The sequence below is a fragment of the Microdochium trichocladiopsis genome (assembly GCF_020744255.1).
Source record: "Microdochium trichocladiopsis strain MPI-CAGE-CH-0230 chromosome Unknown B0I36scaffold_10, whole genome shotgun sequence".
NCBI classification, from domain to species: Eukaryota; Fungi; Ascomycota; class Sordariomycetes; order Xylariales; family Microdochiaceae; genus Microdochium; species Microdochium trichocladiopsis.
The window spans coordinates 610,985-630,867 of NW_025763553.1; the positions used below are offsets into that span (position 1 = coordinate 610,985).

General features: G+C 54.6%; 7 protein-coding genes across 7 annotated transcripts; 3 read left to right on the forward strand and 4 right to left on the reverse strand.

The window, feature by feature from the left end:
- Positions 1 to 17: 17 nt before the first annotated feature.
- B0I36DRAFT_333383 (uncharacterized protein) lies at positions 18 to 2,982 on the reverse strand. Its single transcript, XM_046155214.1, has one exon. It carries the CDS (start codon positions 2,741 to 2,743, stop codon positions 191 to 193), a length of 2,553 nt encoding a protein of 850 aa, XP_046007101.1. The 5' UTR covers positions 2,744 to 2,982; the 3' UTR covers positions 18 to 190.
- A 456-nt stretch (positions 2,983 to 3,438) lies between these two features.
- On the reverse strand, positions 3,439 to 4,444 carry B0I36DRAFT_367377 (uncharacterized protein; the record flags this gene model as incomplete). Its single annotated transcript, XM_046159448.1, has 2 exons — positions 3,439 to 3,829; positions 3,936 to 4,444. 2 exons carry the CDS (start codon positions 4,442 to 4,444, stop codon positions 3,439 to 3,441), a joined length of 900 nt encoding a protein of 299 aa, XP_046007102.1.
- Positions 4,445 to 6,332: 1,888 nt separating this feature from the next.
- B0I36DRAFT_26618 (uncharacterized protein) lies at positions 6,333 to 7,606 on the forward strand. Its single transcript, XM_046151211.1, has 2 exons — positions 6,333 to 6,479; positions 6,545 to 7,606. The coding sequence occupies exon 2, from the start codon at positions 6,671 to 6,673 to the stop codon at positions 7,490 to 7,492; it is 822 nt and encodes a 273-aa protein (XP_046007103.1). The 5' UTR covers positions 6,333 to 6,479; positions 6,545 to 6,670; the 3' UTR covers positions 7,493 to 7,606.
- Positions 7,607 to 7,900: 294 nt separating this feature from the next.
- B0I36DRAFT_393140 (uncharacterized protein) lies at positions 7,901 to 8,723 on the reverse strand (the record flags this gene model as incomplete). The annotated part of the gene is made up of 2 exons (XM_046161457.1): positions 7,901 to 8,011; positions 8,118 to 8,723. Coding segments are annotated over 2 exons (717 nt in total), but the record flags the coding sequence as incomplete, so codon positions are not given.
- A 4,314-nt stretch (positions 8,724 to 13,037) lies between these two features.
- B0I36DRAFT_367380 (uncharacterized protein) lies at positions 13,038 to 14,126 on the forward strand (the record flags this gene model as incomplete). Its single annotated transcript, XM_046159449.1, has 3 exons — positions 13,038 to 13,308; positions 13,438 to 13,736; positions 13,860 to 14,126. The coding sequence occupies 3 exons, from the start codon at positions 13,038 to 13,040 to the stop codon at positions 14,124 to 14,126; spliced, it is 837 nt and encodes a 278-aa protein (XP_046007105.1).
- Positions 14,127 to 14,756: 630 nt separating this feature from the next.
- B0I36DRAFT_367381 (uncharacterized protein) lies at positions 14,757 to 15,647 on the reverse strand (the record flags this gene model as incomplete). The annotated part of the gene is made up of 2 exons (XM_046159450.1): positions 14,757 to 15,483; positions 15,553 to 15,647. 2 exons carry the CDS (start codon positions 15,645 to 15,647, stop codon positions 14,757 to 14,759), a joined length of 822 nt encoding a protein of 273 aa, XP_046007106.1.
- A 2,162-nt stretch (positions 15,648 to 17,809) lies between these two features.
- Positions 17,810 to 19,705, forward strand: B0I36DRAFT_367382 (uncharacterized protein; the record flags this gene model as incomplete). Its single annotated transcript, XM_046159451.1, has 3 exons — positions 17,810 to 18,430; positions 18,526 to 18,687; positions 18,746 to 19,705. 3 exons carry the CDS (start codon positions 17,810 to 17,812, stop codon positions 19,703 to 19,705), a joined length of 1,743 nt encoding a protein of 580 aa, XP_046007107.1.
- Positions 19,706 to 19,883: the final 178 nt, after the last annotated feature.

Consider the following 19,883-nt stretch of genomic DNA (forward strand, 5'->3'; position numbering starts at 1 on the left):
GCATTGTGTCAGACTCGACCCAACTAAGTACGAGACTGATTTTGTCATTTGCTATCAGACTTCATTATACTTTCCCCATGACTTGTATTCGATTGTATGTACTTGGCATGGGCCAAATGACTGATTTTGGCTACTTGCTCCCCCATGGTGAACAACGCTGACAAGACGAGACTTCGCTATGATCCCACTCTCAATAATAGGCGTAGCCGTTCTCCTTGACTTCACAGCCATCCTCTCCATCGAGTTTCTGCCAACCTAAGTCGACTTCGAGCTGAATCCAGGTCTCTCCGCCATAGGATAACTCCTCATGCGCGGCCAGAGCCACCTCTGTCGCCCAGTATGGAGCCAAGTGGCGCGAAGTGAAATTTCCAGTGACATCTACGTCTCCGGAGCGGTTGTGCGGCTCGGCTCTGATCTTTTCAGCCACGATACCAATAGGCCGCTTCATTGCCCGGTCCAGGAGGAATCGTCTCCAGTCATTGCAGATATCTCTTCTGGCTTCTGACGACGCAGCCCATGGTCTCGCTGAAGCAGGAAGATAATACTTCCCAAACCTCTCCACAATGACAGATAGACTAAAGAAGGTCTTGTGGATGTTGCGAAGATAGGCAATGAGGATGTCGGGCATCGACGAAAACGTCGCATCCTTCAAGCGCGACCTCAAGACAGCTTGGGTCTCGGAGGGCAGCTTCTTCAAAGCATCCCATCCAAAAACCTGAGCGAAGAAGTGGGAGAGATCTTCATCTACAGGTCTGGGAGCAACGCTTGCGCTTCCACGCTGTGAGAGCTGCAGCATGTACTCGACCCAGCGGTTGACTCCCCCGTAGAGAGTGCATAGGTCTTTGAGAAATGCCTCGGCTCTGAGAAACAGCTCTACAGGGGAGGCGGGGGATGCGCTCAGCTCTGAACTCGGCTGAGATGCATCGCGAAGCAGCGGCCGGGTGAAAAGCGTTGACAACGGTTCCATTGCCGGGGTGCTTTTGAGGATACCATCAATTGCTCTCGCGAAAGAATCCTCTGCCTGGATTCGGCTGACGAAGTTGCGATGGTTCCTAGCAGCGAATTGCAGGGTTCGTGTACGGATGTTGGCGAGCGTCAATGTATAGATCGTCGTACTCCTGTACGAGTCAGCCGTCGGGACCTGGGCCCAACCCAATGCTTTCAGCTGTGATGCGCCTTCGGGCGTACGCGGATTTACCCAACCAGCATCTCGCGCGTATTGCTCGTGCTCCTTTGCGTCTGTCAGGTCAAACAGCTCGCGATGGAGACGGATGACATCATAGACTCTTTCAACGGGGAGAATAATGTCCCCAAAGTCAATCGGGCGCTTCATGACTATATCTGAGACCGGGTCGGCGCCTGGCTGTCTCGCTGGTGGTGGCTGGACTTGCTGACCAACAAATGGTGCCGTGAGAGGCACTCCTTCAGCATCGACAAGGTACCTGATGTTGTCAGGATTAAGGAGGCCCTTGTTGACCAACTCAAGGATTGTGTACTGGCCCATATTCAGCGCTAGAATCCACTGGTACTCGGTGAATTGACGGCGGAGGACCGAGAGTGGTAGGCGTTCCTGCGCGCTTTGATCCTCAGGCAGCTTAAATAGATGGCCCGGCACTCTCACAAATCTTGGGATCATGTCTATACCAAAACGAGGCAGGGCTCGAGATTGTGAGTTATTGCGCACGTAATCTTTGGCGAGATTGTAGTCGTCAATGCGAGGCAGGTCTAGTTTCTGACGTTTGCTCTCGGCTTCGAGTTCAACATCAGCCTTGCGCTTTTCCTGCGCCAAGAATATTAGGTATGGCTGGAAGTCGCCCAGCAGCAGCTGCTCGATGGAAATGTGGAGTACGGTGTTGTCGAACTTGGTCAACTTGAGCCCGGTAATGACAGACTGTTCCGTATGTCCAGCTGCTGGACTGAGCAAGTCTTCAAAGTCGAGGTCTCGGAAGATATTCGGGACATCGGGGATGGCGAGGCCTTGCACCAATGGTCGGATAGAGAAAAGCTTGGTGTTCAGGAGTCGTGGCAGGGTGAAGGTGGCAGCCTCGTCGACTGCCGCCAACGGTGGTGTCGTTGCCTCGCGGAGCATGGTCCTCAGCCGCAGAGTCTTCGACAAGAAGCCAGTGTAGAGCTTCAACCAGGCAACGTAATCTGCTGTCGCCTTCTTGAGTTGGCTTGCACTTTGGTTTCCCAATTCGCCACAATTCTCCTTGGCCCACTTGATGTCCATGTACGCACCACTTGGGTCTAGGTCAGCGATGACAGAGAGGGTCTTGGCCCACTCTGCGTGCTCTGGCGACTTCGAAAATGGTAGTATGTGCTGGTGCATGAGCCGGCGTTGGTCTGCAGCCATCTGATCTTGCTCAGATGGGGCTGAAGGACGGTTCTTCTCCAAATCGGCGCGCCGGCGCTCAAGTCTCTCGGGAACGGGAATTGGACGACCTGTGTCCAAGACAAGGGAGCGCGCCTTGTTCAGCGTCGGACCGCGAGCATCAGCCGCGGGACTGTTCCACCGAGCATTGAGTCCAAAGTCGTGCTGTAGGCCAAAGTTCTCAATATAGATCTTCTCCTCTGCAAAAGTCTTTGGGTTTGCATCCTTGAGAGCCTCATCAACCTCATTCCAGGTTGAGGGGTATGTAGGACGTTGCACAGGCTCGGGCCGTTTGACGTGGGATTGCTGTTCGTCGTCGAAAAGGTCGAATTCTTCAAAATCATCCTCTGTCAGCGGGTTGCGAGCCTCCATCTTGACGGAGACTGGGTGAGGGATGTGACATTGAGTCGCTTCGTGAGTTGGTGTAAGAAGATGGAGCAGCGTGGCTGTGTAGCTGGACTAACTTTAGAAAGTGATCAGATTCACATCAGTAGTAAGTCAGAGCAGGGGGTTAAAGAGCGCGGGGGATGACAGAGACTGACGCTCGTTCACAATGGTGCATAGAACAAGCCTCGACTCGTTGGCCAAAAGGCGCCCAGAATGGTTGAAAATACCACGTGCTCGAGAGTGCTTCTGTAATGAGGCGTGTGGTCCACGCGAGAGTGGTTGCAATTCAGTGTGGTGTTGGTTGAAATGAAAGCGCGTAGTCCACAAGGTGGTGGGGCCCACTCGCTGTATTGGCATGGATGCGCAGGTTGCTCTCCCGTCGACCAAGATGCATGCAACCCGCGCAAGGGGAATTAAACCCACCACCACCAGTAAACGCTGTGGTCCCCACGCCGCGCCTTCGCGTGGTTTTCAGCTCGAGTGACCACTAGTGATTGCTACCAGTTACACCAATTCCCTCAGAGCCCGATCTTGACTGTCCAGTGCCAGTTCCACAAAATGGCAGAATGCACTCGCCCGAAACCAACCATTACACGGAACCTCCCAATGCGGAGGTCCAGGCTTGCCAACCTCAACCGTAGCACCACTTTGCCGTGTCGCCAATCTCAACCTGTTCATGACTAGGTCGCGCATTTCGCCATTGAGTACTCCTCGCTCTCCGCCCCTGAACATCCAATCTCGATGTTGTCAAACTTCCTCGACGCCTCGGGCTGCGTCTTGTCCTGGCACCACCAGCCCACCCAGCTTTTGCCGATGCAGAACGTCGTGCAGCATGCCGTCCCATTGCGCTGCCAGATGTAGCTCGAGCTGTTGAAGGGCAAGCCCAGGGCGCCCTCGACCTTGATGACGGAAGTGGAGGCGCCTGTGAAGTTGGCTTGTTCGAAAGCTTGAAAGGCGAAGTATCTGTTGGGACTCGGGGTCACTGGTGTTGTGGAAGGGTCTGCGGAGGACGTTGAGGGCGATGAGGATGATGCTGAACTGGACAGAGTTGTTGGAGACGAAGTCGGGGTCCTGTACTCGTGTGCAGAGAATGTGAGCGGTGGACTCTGTCATGTTCTTGATGGCGACCCGGAAAGAATGTGTGCAGCTTTTTCAGCAAAGACGATATATCACTTACATCTCGCCACCAACAGCAGTGTCAGAATCGCCAGACTTGCCCTTGCCAGCCGCGATCCCTCCACCGACGCCTCCGCCCACAGCCGCAGCCACCACCAGCACGGCGACCACGATGACGAGCCAGAACATCTTCGCTGGGAATCCGCAAATAAGCTTCGGCTTCCTTGTCGTATCGCCCCCGCCCGCAAGCTCAGTGTCATCATCGCCGCGTCCTGATCCTTTGTCCTTGTGAGATGAACCGAGTTCTGCCGTGGCGCTGCTCTCGGTCGCGTTGTGAACTGCCGTCGTGGCTGGCGAGCCGTTATCGGCCGGCCAGTGCACGACTTCTTTGTCAGCAGTGTCGAAGGCGGGAATCTTCTCTGCTGGCCCGCCCGGTGCGTGGAAGTTGTGAGAATAGGCGAGGTTACTGCTGTAGCCATGATCCGAGGTGGCTCCTGGCGCTGATGACGGATTGAAGACTTCGGGTAGCTCATCATATGTTGGAGCGAACTTGTCCTGCGGGAGATCCATGGTGTCGTTATTGCCTCAGGCGTGCCCAGGTGCGCATTTGATTGTTTCTTTTCGTGGGTGGTGCAAAATGCTGGTCGTTTGGTTTGAAATCTTCTGAAGCGTGCGATCCGTAAGAGTACTATGCTTGACTTGACGATTGAAAGATCGTTCGAGCGTATTGTGGATGAGATCTCCTTCCTTCACTAGATCTTGATTGCCAAGACCTTTTTTTCCTCTGGTTTCGAACGCGTCGGTAGAATGGAAAGAAGGCGACGCTAAGGCACAGGTTTTCGTGTTTGAGACGCTGGGATGAGTACAAACCTTTGGGGTATGCTCAGGGGAGAGTGTGGCGCGTGTAGTGATTTGAGACTGGATCTAACCATGTGACGGAGTAATGGCAAGCCGTGATAGACAAGGGTATTTGGTGCACCGACAGGCTCGCAACCTCTTTAGGCGAAGATCTTCTTGCACGCGTGCTGCGGCACACGAGCTGGCAAGGCTTTGGGTCGTAGTACGCGAGACCTCCAAGACAACATCGCATATTCGCAGTGGAGTCGGACGAATCTTGCGCCGTGCTACACGGGTAAGACAAATGCATGTGTGTCATCATCCTTGCGCGCATCGACGTCCCAATTTACCGTCTTCGTGACCGAGGCCTGCCCGTGCATATGCCGGCAGATCTTGACTAGTCATCCTGGATTTGATTTGTGTTATGGGTCGGGGCCCTGCCAGTGCGTTTCAAATTGCTGACCGCGTGGCTGCCCTGGCACAGGTACCCATGGGGCTGTACATCGTGGTGCGTGTCACTGTGTACCATAAGATCGGCATGATGATGCCCCGCCCCGCTGGGCAGCATGGTCGGTCTTGGGCCACAAGAACCATTCAGCAAGAAGATGGAATCGCCGAATTCGACGATATTGTGCATCTGATACTATGGTTGCTTGACTCCTGCTAAGCATTCATCGTCAAAATCATGGCTTCTGGCGAGCATGACTATCTCCCAAGGTATTCAGCTTGAATGACTGAAGTTATGTCCACAAGGACCAGACATATCAACACCATCGCCCAAATCAATTTTGCGACCAAGGCAATCATGATGCAGGGCTACAAGTATTTCCTCTGTCAGTCTGGGCCGAGCGTGCCTGAGCCGAGATTTTTACCGTACGTCACTTTTCAGACCTTCCGAGGTTTCAGGGGTAAAGCGCTCGATTGAGTCTGCTGGCAGAGGCGATCCACAACCTGACCAAGACGGGTTTATGAAGCTTCCATGGAAGCTAATTACCATTGTTTCAGATTATTTGTTCACCAACAAGCCAGGAAGTCACCCAAAGAAGAGATCCGTTAAAACGCCTGCTGTACGAGACTCTCAGCATGGGCTTCACATCTCCTCGCGGTTGACCTTATATGAGGTTAGAGTATTGAAGGCAAATTTTGTGACCATCCCATCGCTGCTTGACTGACAGGAAGCTTATGTGTTACTGAGGACTAACGCGCATCCAGGCGGCCCCCTCCGAATCCCAGCGACGACTATACTCCGTCGGTTCCCGCGCTCAACTCCAGCAATCATATATCGCAGCCGCTCAAGCCCCAAAAAAAATAGTTCGTAATACACCTTGAGTCTCAGCATGAGCATCATTTGAACTGCACTCTGTCGCCGCAGGGACGGTGAAGACTCCCAGAATCATGGCATACATACCGTACTGTAGACATGATGAGTCAGCAGACCATCCCTGGAGATTCTTGACATCTTAGGGCGTGCTTACCCTATCACCCAGCTGGTCGTGCGATCTCGGCGCAGGATCCCAGAACGTGCATGGGTAATTGGCTTGACTCACTTCGCGGAGGACATGTCAAAAATTGGCAGGGCCTCGCGGTCAAGGCGATAAGCACGGTCGAGCCCATTGAATACTCTGTGAGGCAGGCAGCACTGCCACATTCGAACAATCAAGTCGGAGGGCTCTACTCATCTCCACATCAGCCTTCAGGATCTGCCTGTCCGGGGGATCTCATATTGGCTGAGAGTGGTCATACGGTCACTTCATAGATCGGAAACCAGGTAATTTAGGCCCAAGCCATCGTGTTCTTCTTGCATCTACGCAACTGACGTCTTCGGGACTCCAGATATCCTCGAGTCGCACACAATTGTCCCAAGGCCCATATCCTCAGTGGTCTGTCCGCACGGCTCGGGAACAAAGACAGCAACATCGCGCGAGGACAAGCAGCCTGCAGGCTGTCCAGCAACCAGTGATGGCCATCCACGATGCCTCACCAGGCATTGGCATGTCGACGGCAGCCGTCGAAGCGGCAGCAACGCTGCCCACCACAGCTAGCACGCCCGCGCCCCAAGCCGGCAACGAGAAGCCCCCTGCCGTTCTGCCGCCCGTGACCAGGGGCTCCTCCGACGAGTACCTCCAGAGGGCCGCGCTCGCAACAGCACGGGCGAGCCTGAGCTACGACTTCACGATCCTGATGGAGAAGGAGAAGATCAGCCATGCAACCTCGGTGCCGATCCACAGCGTAGAGCTCGACGATGAGGCCGTCATCGAGAGCACGCGCGCCGCGGCGCTGGGACGGCTGCGCAACAAAGTCACCTGGGGCTCGTTCGTCGTCGAGGCGGGAGACTTTGCGGCCATCTCGTGCTGGGAGCCGCGGGACATCAACAGCGAGGACTACACTGGGATTCACGAGGTGGCGGAGGCCATGAGGCCCACGAGACCGCTGTTTGCGGGGTTTCAGGACGATATTGGGAAGCTGCAGGAGAAGCTCCTCGAGCCGGTGGTGCGTAAGATGAGGCCCCACGACGGCAAGTTCTGGCAAATGTCGCTCGTCGCCAGGGATCCTACACGGGAATATCTCCCTGGTGCTGTCAGGGCCGTCATTGCTCCCCTCATGGACGAAGTCTGCTCGGCACAGACGCCAGGAGGGGCCGCGCCGATCTGGCTTGTGGCTGGCGGGCAAAAGGCGCGAGACATGTATGAGCACTTTGGCTTCCAGGAGGTCGGCCGCATAGACGTGGCCGAGCTCCCGCTGTGGGGGATGATGTACACTGCAGGCTTGGATAAAGATTAAGGCGTCTGATGAGATGAAGGTGAAAGTATTCGAGCAAGCACGCGCGACGCTGTCTGTTTGGCATATAGACGACAAAGCACGGGAACAGCTTCACTAGATATTCACAATACTTAATGGGGAGGCGTTTTACACTTTTTGCTGTTGCTCAACTATGGTACAAAGTGTTGTACAATACAGGATTGACCTCAAATAAACTCCAACCTTATCATCACAGCCCAGAAGCCTGTTTCATCCAACGATTTCAAAGTATTGGTGGATAGTGTGGCGGTAGTGCTCAAGAATGCTGTCCAGAGACGGTGATCCAAGCACACTGCCCAAGCCTTCCGTGTTGTGACCTTTCTCACGATGTTTGCTGTCCTCTAGGCGTCAAAGAGGCCGATCTGGCCACGCGAGCACAAGAAAGTGATCTCATGCTTGCTGCGAGGTCGTCTGCTCGTTCAAGCCTTGGGCTGGCGACGGAACATCATCTTCATCGTCTGACCAGCTCTCTGAGTCATAGTCAGTATCTTCCTCGTCGGACTGCTTGGCCGGGCGGGGGTTGACACAATGTCAGTGTTTCGAGACATGAAGTTGTGGTGTACATGGTGGAGAGCCAATTGGCGAGAGAGAAAAGTGATGGTCTTACCTTGAGAGCATCCTTGGTGGTGGTGCGGCCGCAGCCGCTGATCTTGTCGTCGTCGTCGCTGTCGGCGACAACGAGGACGGTCATGATGGTGCCGGTGCGGAAGATGGGCTGGTTGTCTTCCTTGCGGCTGGCGGTGACGTGGAACTTGTAGGCACCGGCGCGGAAACCGCCGATATTAAAGAAGACCCATCTGTGAGGGGGCTTGGCTCCGAGAGAACCGTTGGTGACCTCTCTGGCAGGAGTCATGAACGGCACTCCAGCGTAGGTCTCGTACCCATCCTTGTTGCCAGCACCAACGGCCATCCAGTGACCGGTACAGTAGTACTGGTCGATGCCCGGGGATAGACCATCAGGAAGGAAGAGGTCCACGGTGGTGGTACGGATTGAGGTACCCTGAGCGACCTCTGTGGCAGGCTCTTCATGAATGTGATGAACGACGGTCGGGATCGACATGGTGATCTTGAGATGAGCTGTTCGCCGGCAGAGGAGAGTGGAGAGAGATTGTGCAAAGGAAGGCACGCGCGATGGGAGAAGGTCTCGCGAAGTTGAGGGAATGGTCACTTGCGTGGTGTGTAGTGTTGTGTTGTGTTGGGATGTGTGAAGTGAGGACTCTGCAAAGACGCGTTTGCTCGACTCTGAAATATTGGCGAGGTGGAAGTGGTGCTGCTACTGCCTGGCCTGCTCTCAGCGGACCATTGTCCTTCTTTCTCTCAATGGCAAGGCAAGCTGGCCGCCGGCTGCTGGCACTGACTGCTTTCCATTGTTCAGAGGTCCATTTTGAAAAGGGGGCGCTGCCATTGGTGCGTGGGCGCGAGAAAGGCCTCCTCCCGTTCCCAGGAGATGGACTCTCGACAGCTTCGGCAGCTTGCGCGGCCTTGTCTTTGAGGGGGCAGACGGGTTGTGGCGCTCTGCCGATGCCAGACGAGAAAAGAGACGCACAGAAACCAGGAGGACCATGGCCAACGTGGCTGATCTGCTTTCAGAGAGCCCATCGCCTTCAGGCAACTTCTTATGTGGATGTGTTGCCAGACAATCCAAGGGCATGTTCAGAGAGATATTCTCAGGAAATGACCTGCGGTCAAACATATGGCAATGACATTGCGTTCTTGTAGTCCTCAAACACTTTCGTGCAGTGTCCATTTGCAACCAAGCCAGTGATTGGTGCCGAATGGTCCGATATCTCAGAGGCTTCTGCTGCAATCAATCCCCTTTCACCTCCATCTTCAGTCTTGTAGGGAGCAACAAACCCAGTCCCACCGGCGTTACCACCACGAGCTCATGGGCTCCCAGCGGAGGGCAAGGCAGTCATCTGACGCAATGCAAGCATGTTTCCGCATCCTTTTGTGCACAGGAACTCGGTTCAGGCAAAGCTCTGTCGGGAATGCGTTCGAGAATTCATCATTATCCCGGAAGATCTCTTATCTTGTGTGATTTGCAGCGCCGGATGGCGCCACACACTGGTTGTCTATGTTTGCAGCAGCCCCTCAGGAACGCTGACATCAAAGAGGCAGCAGTTTCCTGACCAATCGAAACAACTGTGACTTGTCATCAAAGCCTCAAACCTTGTCCCCGCCAGGCGGCGGTTACTTTGTTCGATCTGCTGGCAGTGCCCTGGGAAGCAAACATTGAAGTTGTGCGCAGGGCGTTCAGTGAGCTCCTCGCATCTATTCTTCCTTCACAAAGCAGAGAACAGGCTTCTTGTGGGCGCGTACAGTGTCAATGACGGCCTCCAGGTTTTGCCCGCGCCGCCCTCGCCTTGAGCATCTTTGTGCCGCGCTGCCTCGCGCCGCCCATCCGCTTACGATGACTGCACAGACATGGAGCTATTCAGAAGGGCACAGCAAGCCATTGTCGCTGCATTAGCGGAGCTAGGCCGTCTCAGAGTGCTTGTTGCGCTGTTTGGTGGGACTGAGTGGCCAAGCTCAGCCCGCGTCGCGAGACTTTTTCGTGCGATGCCCAGCAAGCCAGCCAGCACGACAAACCACACCAACACGATTCCTGAGGCTCAAAACATCACGAAAGCTTATCAAAGGATGAGATTCATGCCGCCGGGACCGCCGTCAGATTTTCCTCATCTTGCCTCACCTCGTCAACCAAGACGACCGCATACTCGCGAAGTTTCACTCGTTCCAAGCACATCCTCCCTTTGCCGCGAAGCACAACATCCCTGAGGATGAAGAACACAAGATTGCGACAAAGGCGCCGTCTCCGTTCTTCCAGCCCCTGCTCCGTGGACTCTGGCGCGCGTGCCACGCGTGGCAAGGATGGCTTCCAGGTTACATTGGCACTGTCGCAAGTGTCTTCTTCTTCGACAGCCTCTTGCGCAAGAACAACGAAGTCTGGCCTCAAGATGTCCCCCCACTGTTCACAAAGAACTGGGCTGAGCTAGAGCCTGGAGCACAAAGACTTAGCTGCAGGCGACTCGCCGGCTCGGACCTCCTCACTATCGCCAAGCCTCAAAGACACCGCGCGGCCATTGATCTTCACCTCAATCAGCAGACAATTCAGAACGAGTTGTTTAATGCCAGAGTAGTGTTGTTGATAATCCATTAACAACATCCAACATTCCGAGACATGAGCAACCGAAATTGCTAATCATCGTGACTTAACAGCCATCACCCATACTCCATAATCGCGAACAGCTTTCACAGCGATGTCGCGCGTCCCGACCAAGATACCCAGAGCTTCCAATCATGAGCGCCAAGAATACCGTGCTTCCACAAAATCAAGATTACTTTCTTGTCTCGACGAGAAACCAACAGCGGTAGAGCAGAGCATTCTCGTACACGACGTCCAGAGCATTAGTCTCATTCGTCCAACACAATTCACATGGCGAGCCATTCAACCCTGCGAACGTGACCAAGCCGGCACCAGGCTACAAAGCGCAAAAGCGACAAGGTATGCCTGGTGGAATGACTTCCAGCGCGACAACAGTCTCGAGTCATACCTGTCCGTGATACTGTTTGTTCATCGCCGTCCAGTCATCCCCGTTAGTGGACTATAAATATCCAACCATTGCCAGGTTTCATATGCAGCTTGGGGCCGAAGCGACAAGCCGCAGCCCTGGTTGATTTTGTTTTAGACTCCGCCGAGCAAGATTGCTGACTTTCTTGTTTCTCTGGCAGCATATCATTGTCAACCAAACAACCCTCGCCGTAACAAGCAAAGCCCCTAGATGCGAGCGCCAAGTTTGCAAGCCAAATACACAGCATCAGCTTGCTGCAGTGATTGAAACAAAAGTGCGAAGCTGCTGGAATTTGCAGAAATGATTGCAAGAAAGAGACACCATTGTCCTGCCATCATCACAAGAAAGCCATACTGCCTCACGATATTGCTTGCCTAGCAGCAGCTCAGTTTGCGGGCTTCTCGCCACTTGCAGTTGCATGGGCTGCAGCCAAAAAGGAATAACGCCGCGCGCACACGGATATGAGCAAGTCCCCGCCTATGGCTGGCTGAACACCACGTCCGATTGCCTTGGCGAAGGACTATAAGTGGAAGGTCTACTCCGCAAGGACAAGAACAGCACCTCTGAGCGCCATACCCATCGCGCCGAGCTGACAGAGCACAAGGCAGCCGACGGGGTCTTTCACAGACTATACACACTCTCAAAGCCCCGACCGCTCGAAGAATTGGTACAATATCTGCGGACATGCCGTTGTGAAATGGGGCAGCAGATCTTGGACGAGCGTCGCTTACCCAGTCGCATGAGTTTCCGAGCTCGCTTGTGCCGTGGGGCAGAAACACGATCTGCGGAGGCCCCAGTTGGAAATTGGACGACCGAGAGAGCTCGCGTAGGCTGCCAGAGGGCCTCTCAGAGCCGAGACCGTCCTTGTGGCGCCTCTGGGCCCGGGCCTGTCGCAGGGTGATGCGTTGGGTGCAAACATTGGTCGGCTCGGACTGCTGGGGCTCTTTGCCAAGCAGAGCTTGTGCTGGCCAAGGGAAGCTTAGCGGCTGTCTGGCAAGGATACTGACAACAGGTCATGTGTTTTACGGACAGGGCGGCCAAGGGCGAAGTAAAGGCTTCCGCTTGGTCTTTTGTGCAACTGAACTAGGATGGTCTTTGACATATAGCCAAGTGCTCCGTAGCTTGGCTCCATCCAAACTCTAAGCGCAATAAAGCTAGTAGCAGCCCAGGGACCGGCGGATGTTTATTTGTGTTCGCCTGTTCCGTGATGGGATGGTTTGTGGGTGCATGCAAGGGGCGTCCTTCTGAATGTCTTGCTTCAGCCTTCACGTGGCAACAAAGTTCTCTTCCCCTTCGCGCCATTGCCACGCCTGGGGTACTTTGTCTCGCACTTCCCCAAGCGGAGGCACACTCACGAGTGTCTCAGGCTCTTTACGATCACTAAGCCTTGGTCAGCAGGGCCGCCAAGGGCCGGCGATGGAGTGCAGCAAGACGCAAAACAATTTTTAGTGCCAAGAGGACGGGCAAAAGCTTCGGTCGGCTGCAATATATGTAGCAATTAATAGTGACGTGCAGAATCATGTACGTGCCTGTTGTGTGAGCATAGCGTCTCCAGGATGTCATCAGGCACATCCATGTCAGAAATCCCAAAAGCCATGGTCCACGTGCTCCTCAATTAGGCTTTCTCACCTTAACCTTGTCGAATTGCAACACGGCCCGTCGGGGGCGCGGCTCGCTGGGCAGCATCACTAGATTGGCGATGCAAGGGATGCGGCTGGCCCGATCAGGACAATGACTTCCGCACCAGGAGAGACAGTGACAGATGGGCCAGAACGTTCCGCGGACCCTACACGAGGGAATATCTGGTTGAAAACGCCAAAGGACAGTGCCTGACATTGGCCCACGTTCCTATGAGCCTGGGCAAATATAAAGTCCACCAAGGATTCAGGTCTCATTTGCTACCACCAGGCGCTTGATCTGTCACGCAACCACTCGTCCAACACAGCGCAATCACAATGCTGGGCAAGGCAGCGCTCACCTTCGTTCTCCTTGCTGCGCAGAGCCTCGCCAAGGACGGCAGCTCTGGCGGCGGCAACAAGGACACTGCCAACTCGTACACCCTGTTGCTCAACGGCAAGTCGTACAACGGTGACTTTGACCTCAAGAACCTCGCCTGCACCGGAACCGTCAACGTGCGCGGGCTCAACAATGGCTTCGACATCGACTGTGCCACAATGAGCGTCTACAACTACACGCTCACCGGCAGGGCGGACCCTAATACTCAACGTAAGGCAGTCCCTCCCATGTTCTCTCGTGCACCACCACCCCCACACGAGTCTCTCCCCATGGCCTCACGACCAGACTCTGGAATGGTGCTTGCTTGCTTGCTTGCTAAACAATTGCTTCGCAACCCAGGAATGGTCACGTCGCCCACGCGCATCTTCGCCTCGCGCGAGCTCTCCCTGACGGCCGCCCAGCTCGGCAAGCCCAGCGTCAGCAGGCTGCGCATAAAGAACGGCGACCTCGTCATGGAATTTGGCGTCGCCGCCGGCAAGGTCAAGTTCCAGGCCAAGGACAAACCGGCCGGAGGCATCATGCAGACCGAGACCGAGATCGGCGTCGCCAACGTCACGCACACGATCAAGCTCGCGCCGGGGATCTTCTACTTCCTTGACCCCAACCTGGGTAACGCTGTGCGGCTGGGCAATGGCCTTGTGAGTAACGCCTTCCTCTCCCTCTCTAGAAAGCCGAGTCTACCCAGGAACAACATCCTTGTGCCTGGAAAAGGCAAATGCAAAACAACCTCGGCTGACCACATTTCCGCTCCACACAAACAGCCTGCCGACTCGACACACAAGGTCCTCGTGGCCAAGGACTCCCCGCAAGGCGCAAACAGGATCTACCAGGATGGTTCTGTTTCTCAATACAACGTGTGGAGCGGCGGCCGCATGGGCGCCGTCTTTGGCGAGGACGCTCTCGAGCAGGCTCCTGGGGCGGGCAGCTGCACGTCCTCGTGCCAGGCACAGAACCAGATCAAGGGCTCGCTGCCCGTGACCGAGCTGCCGGATACTGTTGTGCCTATCGGCGCTGGCGGTGATGACTAGCGGGGAGATGTCTGTTGTCAAGGACAAGGACAAGAAAAGGGGCCGATGTGGGAGGACAGGGCATGAACATAAGAGATATGATATATACGAAGACAGCGACAATACAATCGCGATCTTGTTCCATCTTGGCTGCAGACGGAGCCTCAGTCCCCTGAAATAATGATAAGACAATATTTGAGCATTGTCGGCATTGCATGAGTTCCACGTCAGTGGTTCTAGCTCAAGGTCTATCTGGGGTATACGCACGCTCCACGCCGTGGTCTGCTTCTGTTCTTGATTTGATTTCCAACCTGCCACTCAGGATGCGCACTGGAGGAGATCATGTTACAAAATCATTCGAAAAAGTAATTCATCATGATTGCCAAACCGCAGCCGGCATTCTTTTAGCCCATAACCTCTGAGGATTACTATGTCAATAGATCCGCTATTTGTCTCGCAATAACCTCATGCACACCGGTAGTAGAATGTATTTGGTCGATGAAGAAAAACTCGTTGACCGCAAGAGGGCAATCAGGCGACTTCGTATCAACATCCGGCGTTCCCCTAAGGAGCACAAAGCACGATCAAACAGTCAGTAAAGCATCCTGATCATTGTCATCATAACGAAAGAACCAAGGACAGGAAGCAAACTCACCAGCGGTAGGCAGCACAATAGTCTGCAGTGTCCCTCACGGATGCCAGCTCGGGGAACGACCCTGGCTCGCCAAGCGCATGGTCAAACATGCCGTGCGCGTCGTATGTGTAAACCGTCGACCCGGCAAACTCGTTCTGTACTTTTCCGGCGAGCTCCGCAATGCGCTGGTTGAAGCTGGTCACGAGTGCCGTCGTGCGCGAATTATACGGACCTTTGGGTGCTTTCTGCGCGATCGGCGTGCGCTCGAGAGGAGGCACGTTGATGAACAGGAAGTTCCTCGCTCCAGCTTCCGTGCGCAACCTCCGCAGCAGGGAAAAGTATCTGTCAAAGATCTGCGTGTAGAGGCCGCTTGCGAGTACATCCGCATCTGACGCGGTGCCGTTGCTGTCAAATAACTTGCCCACGTCGTTGATGCCGAACCAGAAGGCGTAGAGTGTAGTGTTGGGCGTCTTGGTCACGGCGCTGGGACTATAGACGTTGAGAAAGCGGTTGAGTTGTTTGACGAATGAGCCATTGGTTCGTGACGGTACAATCGCTTGGTCCACGGTCGAACCGCCAAACGCCATGTTATAGACGAGGATGGTTGACTCGTTGTACTTGGTTGCGAGGTATTGCGGCCATTTCGGACCGTTCGTTCTAAGCTCACCGATGTTGCCGAAAGGATTGGCGGGTGAGGGCTGCGTGCTGCGTGGTCTGAAGTAGGTGCTCGAGTAGGAATCGCCGCTGCCTGTCGGGTCAACGTGGTGTTTTTGGCAGCGAGAAAAGCCATGTCGGGCAATGTGATGGGCTTACAAAATCACCAGCTGGTCAAACTGAGCGAATCTCGTGGTTGTCGCAATTACGCACGCGATGACAGTCGAGCACGTGACCAGCGTGGCAGCACGCATTCTGGCGCCACACACCTGCGAGGAAACCCTTGTGGAGGGAGATCGAAGCGTGCGAAGGCTTCAAGCCTGGCTATATGCAAGCCTGCAATCGTTGATACGTAAATTCTGGGGCGCCGGCCTTCACAGTGCTTTGGGTTTGTTTCCATTTATAGTCGTGGGCAACACAACTCAAGGTGGGTTTGGTGCTATGCAATGCATAAATAAAATACCATCAGGGGAAAGAAATTAGAAAGAGACCTTCCACCCATGATAAACAATAAGAGGGAGGAAGCCTGGCCCCTGAGAACAGGCTCCGTGACACAAACGATCATGTCCCATTGCGCCGCGTCACTCAGGCAAGCTCTTCGCATTGACTAACACAATGGCTAGCGCCACTATTTTTTATTTTGAGTTTGCAGGCTGAACTTGTCTCACAGGAGCGGATCGACTACGAAGCCAAGAACAGCAAAGTGGTGGGAGCCACTTGAGATGAAAGCATCTGAAGGCTTGACTGTGACTTTTTCATTGTCCACTGCAATCGTTTAAGCTTTTCTTGATACGTGATGTACATGTCTGTATTGGCGTCTACCAGGCGCCCAGAACAGCCTTTCGGAAAGCTCAACAAATTTCCAGGCCCTTGCCGTGCTTTGAAGGCATTTGGGCCGAAGGGGGATTCAGGCAGCGAACGATCATTCGCCATGGAAGTCTGGCTACGAAGCTCTTTGCATCTCGATCAGAGTAGAACTAAGCAGAGAACGGAGAGGGCACAGCCAGAGAGATGAGCATTTGCAGCCACGAGCCGATCCTGAGACAGCCGTGTTTAGGCATTAGCAAGCTCTCACCAATAGACATGTCTCAGGCACCGCATCCACATCTGTGTGTCCAGATGTCAGGAACAGGCGGCCGTAGAAGCAGGACAGCTGAAGGCAGGAATTCTGCAGCATGGTGCTGTTGCATGTCCAAGACACGTGGGCTTACGCAGCGCTAAACCAGTGCATGGTGCTGCCACGTGCGCCAGACGCGTTGCGTTTCCAGTTAGAAATTCTTGGAATGATCTAACAAGAATGACCATGTGCAAAGCTGGTGAGCCAGTATGTGCAACACAACAAATATCTGAACGTCAGGCTCCCCGACCTAGCCGATCAAGTGTAGTCGCCTTGGACATCTTTCACATGCCTGGCTGTCAAGCCGGAATGCTGCGGTCGTGGTACCATGCGCTGCGTTTCCTAGAATGCAGCAGTAGTCGCCAAACGTGTCATGGCTGCCGCACTGCAAGGCACTCGATGCCATCATGCTCCAAGCTGCTCCTTGGTGACTACTCAGGTGTGACAGTCGTGTTGAGGCAGTCAAGTATACGTCCCAGGACGGCTGTCAAGAGGTGTGCAGAGAGGCTTGTCCGTGCCTACACATGTGGCCGCCTTCTCCTAGGTCTCAGTTCAAAACGCTGTTCTCCTCCAAGCCCGCTATAACGCAAAAAATTCTCCATAAACACGCCGTGGCCGGCCTCATTTTGTTGCCAAGGTATTTCGGGAATAGGTTGACCAGCAGGGATATCTTGCCAGAAACGGTCTGCCTCGCGCATGCCATGCAATCAGGATCCCAATCGTCTCTCCCGAGCCCAAGGGTCCCAAGACGCTGGATGTTGAACGAATGGAGTATAGGCGGCGCAAAATGAGCCTTCTTGGGTTAGATCGAGCTTCACACACAGGGATTACGAGATCGAGGTGGAGCATGCTTGGCTGGGCAGTGTCGCCTCTTATTGGACTGTAAGCAAGCAAGGTTAGAGTGGATATTGAACCAACCTACTCCATGGCTTCCTGGCTGCTTCCACAACATCGGCACAGATGGAGGAACCCGTGTGGCGCTAGCCACGGGCCGACCCTTCTTAAGAGGCTCCGAGTCACTGAGGTGAACATGCTCCCTATCGACTAAGATGCAGTCTCGCTCCTGACCCCCAAAGCGGCTGAATCTGCGCCATTGTGCGACACACCTTGTGAGGAACCTGGAGGTATACGCGCCCTGTTGCAGGATAGTCGACGCGCAGCCAGCCCCGAAAGTCAGATAAGGGATACGGAGCACCTTTCATCAACGCCGTAGAAAATGGTCGGTGTGCCCGGACGGTCGCGGGCATGCCGTCCGTGTCGCCAACGCAAGAAAGGGGTCAGTGACCAGGCATCATCACCATGACGAGTCGATCCCCATCCCCCATTCCGCAACCGCGATCCCTTGAGCCTTACCACTCTTTACTTACCACAAAGCTCAATTCACCACAGTGTGACCTGACTCGGCCGAACTGCGAGCGCTGCCGGAAAGCCGGCATCCAGTGTCGATATGACGAGCACCGGAATTTTGTCAAGGCGTCGCCATCGAGCTCTGACGGTGCTGAAACCGTGCTTTTCAATGTGCAGACATTGTCTCTCGAAGACCATCCTCGCATTCCAGATCTCACACTACTGCCAAATTACCTTCACAACTCTACGTGTCACGAACAGCATTACCAGCTGGCCTTGGATGTGTTACTGCCTGGTGGAAAGCCATCACCACAATGTCAAGCCAGATTTCCACTCAATAGCTGGATCTTCATTGCTCACAAGTTTTACGGGGAGCATGCTGCGCTTCGCAAGAGCATTGCGGCAATCACCCTAAGTGGACTGGGGCGGAGAGATGGGAAACCAGAGCTCATGAAGCTGGGGCTGAAGCTTTACGTCGAAGCCCTGGGCGAGGTCAGGCAGAATCTTCTGGCTATCTACGGCCACGACTCGGGGGCTTTGGTTGTGGCCGCTCGTTGTTTGGCTTCCTACGAGGTGAGAGTTGCGCGCCCCATCACTCATACTTGATCCACAAATCTCCGGTGAACATGGCGAGGCTGGCCTGGAACACCCGCACTAACATGATTAAGGTTCTGTACGGCGCCGAGACCGAGAAACAAAAAGGGCTTTCACAGGTCAAGAGCTGGCACGGACACAACCTTGGCGAGGTTGCCCTCCTGACATCAAGACCAGCAACCGTGTTTGCCATTGGTCGTGACCATCAAATCTTTGTTGATGGACGCATGCAACTGGTATGTGCTTTTCAACTTTGTGGCACGCGCCAATGGCTATCTGACACGCTTGCCACAGACAATCACCGCCTGCACGACAAGGAAACGCACCTTCCTCAACGATCAGCAATGGCGCACAGTCCCATGGTCCGTGAAGCCCAAGACCTCGCGAGACCTGCTCATCGACATCCTCATCCAGATCCCGCCCATACTCGAAGACTACGATGCCCTGAAGAAGTCGCCTCCCTCAGCACCGCCAGCTGAGGGCGCAGCAAGCCACACAGCTGGGGCGATAGCATGGTGCAAAGCATCATGCTCCAGCCTGCTCGAGGAATGCAGCCGCGTGGAAGCGGAGCTCGCTACATGGTGGGACAATCACGCACCACACGCGAGCTACGAAGGTCTCCGAGCGCGCGGGTTCGTGCGGCCGACGACAGACGAGCTCGTCTTCACGCACTTTCTTACAGTGTACTGGACGGCCTGCGTGTTCTTGTATAACACGATGCGCATGCTGCGGCTCATGTTGCAACAAGATGATCTCGGTGCGACTGGCACGGCCGGGAACGGAAGCGTTGAGACACGATTCAACGCAGAAGAGATGGACAACATCACTCCCGCACGCATACAGCAAGCACAGGAGCTGGCATACCAGCAGAAAGTACCAAACAGCGCTGCATTGCACAACATACATGAAAAAGCAGCGGCACCGGCCGATGCCAACAAAGACGACGACAATTTCAGCAAGGGCCCGAGCTTTTCTCAGCTACTAGATCCCCGCCATCCATACACCTACTGTAACCACATTGCCGAGGCAATGGAGGCATTCTTTCAGCCGGAGGCCGGCACATTCGGGGCCTTCAACGCACCCTTTCCCATGGGCGCATCGTTTGGCTATCTCATCTCCTGTGGAGATGACAAGGGTATGGGCTCGCCAGTATGGAACAAGACGGTAGGCTATTTCGGGCGAGGAGAGGTCGGGAAGGCCCTGGAACTGTTCTTGCTGGGGCATTTGACGCAGTGGCAGGAGGTCGCGCGTTGAAGTCATTATCTGAATGGTTACATCTTGAGAGGGCCATAAATTCGGAGCCGCATCCTGTATATTCTCCGTGGTTTTCTCCTGTGCCCTTCTCTGTGCCCAGAGCAATAGAAGACATGGAAATGCGGAGGCTCGAGGGCGGGGTGTGCAAGACATGTCTGAGGTCCTAGACTGAGTCTCC

What these genes read in the sequence shown, in the direction of transcription:
- B0I36DRAFT_333383 (XM_046155214.1), bottom strand. Translation starts at nt 2,743, where the DNA reads ATGGAGGCTCGCAACCCGCTGACAGAGGATGATTTTGAAGAATTCGAC.
- B0I36DRAFT_26618 (XM_046151211.1), top strand. Translation starts at nt 6,671, where the DNA reads ATGGCCATCCACGATGCCTCACCAGGCATTGGCATGTCGACGGCAGCC.